Source organism: Topomyia yanbarensis, chromosome 1, assembly GCF_030247195.1.
Source record: "Topomyia yanbarensis strain Yona2022 chromosome 1, ASM3024719v1, whole genome shotgun sequence".
Taxonomy (NCBI): Eukaryota; Metazoa; Arthropoda; class Insecta; order Diptera; family Culicidae; genus Topomyia; species Topomyia yanbarensis.
This window is the reverse complement of record NC_080670.1, coordinates 76245409-76251408: the sequence shown is the minus strand read 5'-3', so window position 1 is coordinate 76251408 and position 6000 is coordinate 76245409. Positions and strand designations below refer to the sequence as shown.

Sequence of the window (6000 nt, the reverse complement as noted above, 5' to 3'; positions counted from 1 at the left end):
TATTAATATAACATTCATTAATAGCCCCAAACTCTGGGCCTTATAAAGGGTTAAAAGGTACTCCTCCCCCTTAATATCATAGTCCCCCCTATATCCTGTTTTGTAGACTCTCATAGTAATTTTGCAGAAGAATTTATCGTACTGCAATGAGAAGCGTTGGGGGCTAGGGGCAGATCACTTGTGATGCATTTTTAAAAATCAGCGAAATTCAATGCATTTATTTCCATCAACATAGAAATTCATAATGTATTTTGCGTTGCGTGCAATGTTTTTGTGTTGCGTGCAATGTTGTTTGCGTTGCGTGTAAGATGTCAAAACCCTAGAGAAAAAGTAGCCCTACATTTAACAAAACGTCGAACAAAGTGGATCAGCGTAGGACGTTTGTTAAACAAACTTTTTTGCGAGGCAGTGCAAAGCTGATGCAAAAATGTAAATTAAATGCATTTTTTTTTCAATTTGATGCAAATTTGTTATACATTCTTAGAGTGATCTGCCCCTAGGTTGGGGGACAACACTTCAGTGCACCCCTATGAAAGAACGTTTTCAATGCTACAAATAGCATATTTTTAAAATGGTATTAATGAGTACTAATATCACTGAGAACTGGCATACAAGTAAAGTTTTCAACTTGTGTAAGAAATAAAACTGTCGCTTTGAAACGACAACAGCAAGTAGCAACTTGCCACTGGCCGGCGCTTCGATCGGCCATCAATCGCTATACGGGACTTGTGTGCAAATTTGGATACAATGGTGATTCACGCATGCGATGGTGATTTTTAACGTAATTTCATTTAAATGTTTCCATAGGTTTTTCGGGAAAGTTTCTTCCAGCTTATATGTCTATTCTCTGTGCTAATAGCTCCTGAAAAGTTTTCATAGATGGCGTTCTTTGTTTTCGTAAAAAATCGAAAAAACATGATTTTTGCGTTAGGGGACAACGCGAAAATGGTCCATTTTTGCCCCCCCCCTTTTTAACCGGCGAGCAATATACAAGATGAAATCTTTGTACAATATGTAAACAATAAAATGGCATTTAAGATTAATTTTATTACAAACCTACCGATGTGGTATGGCAAAATTAATTCAATTATTAAACACGAGTCATAAATGTATTGCTGGTTTTCATAGACGACCGTCCTTAAATTCTTCTAAAAAATTTCTATATATTTATGATTTTGGACCCTCAAACCTGTACTGCCCATAAAAGCATAAGAGTCCCATGTGGATTTTTGTCGAAATTGAGTTATCCGTTGGATTGTATTCTGTATCACCAATGAATCACACTGCACAAATAAGATTACCGGATTTGTTTAGAAAACATAAAAAAATACCAAAACATGGTTGTCCCATCCATTTGGCTCAATGGATGGGACAATCTTGAACGGCGTTTTTCTCGGTTTGCTGCTTTTCAACATGGGACTCTTATGCTTTTATGGGCAGTGTACCAACATATTTCAGAACAACTTTTACTTATATTAACAGATTTATTTTCATGAGGTAAGCGGTGATTCTTCCTACCAGCCACCCGGCGAAAATAGGCTCATTACTCTGCCTTCTCAAGAGATAGAAATGGAATATGTCATCTTATGAAGGATACGACGACCACATCGCCTATTAACGCTGAAAAAACCAAATGAATGAAATCACATACTATTATATTGCTTACTTTTGTACTGAACTCAGATTTTTACACACAGTATTATTTCTGTTTAATGCATGACTATACTTTTAGCAGACTCCGCTATCACTTGCGCACAATATTATCAATCCAATTGATGAATTCGCTGACGCGTGTGTAGATGCCCGGAAAACCCGCCCTGGCACAACCAATTCCTGTCGATACGATGCCAATCAGTACGTCATCGTCAGAAACCAGTGGTCCACCGGAGTCAGCCCAACACGAATCCACACCACCCGCTCGTTTACCAGCACACAGTTGCGTGTCGGAAATGCTTCTTGGTCTGTTTCCATCTCGGTAAAAAATTTCACAATCGTCGTTACTAAACACATCAACTACTGCACGTTGCAGGATATCTGGTTTGCTACCGTCCTTTTGATTTTCGTTGTTCCAGCCCCAACCAGAAACAATAGCACTTTTGCCTTCCACAAGACCGGACGCATCGTATTTGCTAGCTATGCAAATCGGGCGCACGTGTTGATCAAAGAATATTAATTTTGATGATTCTAGCAGGGCAATGTCATTGTACGGCAGTGAACATGAATACTCCGGATGGGAAACAATAGTTTTAATGGTGATTTCATATGCCGTGCTCTGGCTGTTACCGACATCCTCGATGGTATTTCTATGAAATTCGGATATTTTGTACAGGCCGAGAATCGCTTTAATCTGGCTGTGACGAACGGGTTTGTTGAGACCACTACAAGAATAATAATGGTAATAATAATAGATATTTGGAATCTTCAGTGCACATATGGCGTAACTATAAAATAGAAATATATTGGAATGCTTTCAGATATGTTAGGATGATAAGCCCATTTGCGCCATGTTTCCATTATCACCCTACCCATTTGAAGCCGTTGGTCAGAGCAGAGTGTCTGCCATCTTTGTTCGACTCAATTTGAGTTTTCACGAGAATTTTACTGTTTTCAGCGCATTTGTGTTATTATATTGGTTCTTAACAACGAAGCAAAGCTGTTAATGTCAATTTTTATACATTTCATTGTATGTTGGGCGAGAAATTAACGAATTATTGAGGCATATTGCTTAGAATGGTAAAAATAGGCACTTTACCCTATCTAATACGATTCGATAATTTTTTTTTTGGGAACTAGATGTTTCTATGCATTTGCCTGCAACTTTTCTGTGATAAATTATTATCTTTTTAGGACTTTAGTTGAAGAATTCAACGAAGATCCGTCCTAAAATCTTTAAAAACGTGACCGAAGTTTAGATAACTTACACAACTTACATGTTCCACCGACATGGAAGACATATTTTCCACAGTCAATAATATTATTTGGACTCAAGAGCATTTTTTAAAGGGCGTAAAAGTTTCTACATGTAGCATTTTCGAAAAACAATTGTTCGATTACCATATTTTATACAACAGAACAATCTGAGAACGAGTCGGAATCTACGATAGGATCCGCCAGCTCTGTCCCCTGTTTTTGAACCAATTCTGAACCAGCTCGTGATTGGACGAAAGTGACATAGGCAAACCTTCGGCTTGGAAACTAAAAGTACTAAAGGGCTGCTTGGAAGTGTTGTCATATTGTGATATCAAACATAAAACAACGATTGTTAACTGTGTTGATTTTTTTGTTTTCTCGAGATACCGCTTTCTTTCTATAACATCGAAATCAAACATATTATCCAGAACTGAAGATCCCGAGAGATCAGGTAGCGCGGTTATCATGGATTCTGTTCTGTGTGCGGAAATGCCTCTTTTCGAAATCAACAGGCTGTGTAGCGTAAGTATGAAAATATTTTGAACTTCATGTAAAAATTGTCTTTGTTCCAGTACCGAGTAAATTGGAAGTACTTAGCAAACAGGGAGAACGCAAGTCGCTTCTTGTTCTTCCTTTGGTATTATCGATACAGTTGAATTTTACAGTTTTCAACTGAATCGATCATCGGTGTAAATAGGAGCGTGTATTTTCTACTACTAACCGAGGCCTAGGAACTGAACCAGCGCAAAGCCGCTGAGGATCCGCCGGACGAGGTGGCCACCGACCCGCCGTCGGAAGCAAGCGAACCTGTGATCCACTCGTTTGCCCGGCTTACTCAAACATAGGGGCTATCCCTAGTTTAAGTCCGACTGAGCGGTAGCGAAGTCGGACAGCACGCACAAAAGCGATAGCCACATTGGGTGGTGGACACAAAATAAAATTGGCAACGCTAGCAAAATGTAAACACAAATGAATACTCCGGATGAACCTATCGTCAATTGACATATCGACGAGTTTTGATTGGACCCAATAATATGGGCCCTACCACAGATTACAGACGTTTAGGCTTGATTTGAATCGTGTGTAAATACCCGCTACAGAAAATTTCGAATAAATTAGACATCTGAAACACGTTTGGCAAACGTTTGTAGATGGCGCAGTGATCGATACAATGCAGTTAGAGTGCAGCTGTCAAACACGTGTAGCAAACAGTTGCGCAGATGGCAATAGTGAAACACGGATTTCCAACGTTTATAAATTTGAAAGCTTACACAGGTTTTTGAAGAAATTTTGTTCTAGCCTAAACGTCTGTTATCTGTGGTACAACTTTCATTTTAAATATTTGCATCATTTGGTACTCGTTACCCTCATGCTGAATTTCGTCTTCCCATCAAATCAATACATTTTCTCTTTAGCGTTTCTTAACACGATGGTATTGTAACACATTTGGTTTGAATATATCACTTTATCACTTTTATTTTTAAAATATTTAGTAATTTAAATGAATTGGATAACAATACCACAGATAACAGACGTTTAGGCTCGATTTGAATCGTGTGTAAATACCCGCTGCTGAAATTCCGAATAAATCAGACATCTGAAACATGTTTGGCAAACGTTTGCAGATGGCGCAGTGATCACTACAATGTATTTAGAGTGCAGCTGTCAAACACGTGTAGCAAACAATTGCGCAGATGGCAATAGTGAAACACGGATTTTCAACGTATATCAATTTGAAAGTTTACACAGGTTTTTGAAGAAATTTTGTTCTAGCCTAAACGTCTGTTATCTGTGACAATACTTACCTAAAAACAATGCCACATAATGCTAAACATTTACGATTGACAACTCTTTTGTTCGTTTGGAATGACATTGACAGTTAAATTGGAATTCCAAACGAAACATGGCGCCTCTTTGTTATTCTAGTCTCTTTAACCCTTTCATGCCCAACTTTTTTGGAGTGCATGTAGGGTTTCAAAACTATTTTTCCTTGAAAACGGTTGGGTCAAGAAACACGAAAAATCTATTTTCATAAAGATAGGTGCTTCCATGGCAGTGCTAGAAGCTGGTCAATTTTTACCTTCTAATGCTCAATACAATTCTCCTAGAATAATTACTATAGTCCAATTACGTGGTAAATGTAGCCAACGACAGTCTAAATTGATAAGTTTTATCAGTTATCAATAATATTGCACCATAACGAAGATATATGACAAAATCATTTTCCGTCGTCAACGTAAACTGTCTCTGGCAGCACTGCTCCATCGGAATACAATCAGACTAATTGCAATAATTTCAGTTCTAGAGCTGGTCCTTGTAACTGTGAATACTCAATTTAAAGACAATAATCACATTAATGAGCCTTACATGTTTTTGTGAGCAAATCTTGCCTCAATCAAAAGTTATAGCTGTTTAAACACGTTATTGACCACAAACAACATGGGCATGAATGGGTTGAGAAATACCATTGACTAAAATTTTCAAATGAATTACACGTGAATATCACTTTGTTTTACTTATAGATTTCATTGGCAGAAGAATCGGTGAAGTCAATTGTTTTACATGTAGAAATGCACCACATGTTTTTCATGCGAAAGTCATGTGGAAAGTTTATACTTTACGACTCAATAGCATGGCAACGAACATTCAATGGATAAAAATTTCGTATTCGCGTGGAATTTTTTTGAATTTAATTTGAAACACCACTTGAAATGCTTTTTAATGGAATTTCATGTGAAATTCAATCAAATTGCGATTTAAAGGCAATTTCAACACTTAGATAAATTTTCTTGCGGCTGAGATGGACTTGGTTATTTTTCACGTTTTTCAAACATGGCGGATCATTTTTGGCTTAAGCTTAAAATTGTTTTTTAAACAAATCGCGTGTTTTCGCTTGCATTTTATTTGTTTAGTCCACTTCATTTAGTCAATGAATGTGGGAAATTATGGAATCGTGTGTAAGTATAGTGGAACAAGATCTCTGACCTAAAATCTTAATGAAAGTCAGATTGTGGTAAGTTTTGGTGTGCAATACCAATTTCACCATCGATTCTTCCTATAATTTTGTGGTGAGTACCTAGTGTACTGATA

At 37.5% G+C, this 6000-nt stretch overlaps 1 protein-coding gene across 1 annotated transcript in view; it reads right to left on the bottom strand.

Annotated features, from left to right (window-relative positions):
* Positions 1-1744: 1744 nt before the first annotated feature.
* LOC131696269 (trypsin-1) overlaps positions 1745-6000 on the bottom strand; it is a 404432-nt gene continuing 400176 nt past the window's right edge. The window contains exon 3 of the mRNA XM_058984820.1: positions 1745-2378. Within this exon, the coding sequence (XP_058840803.1) occupies positions 1745-2378 (634 nt within the window). The remainder of the gene's footprint in view (positions 2379-6000) is intronic.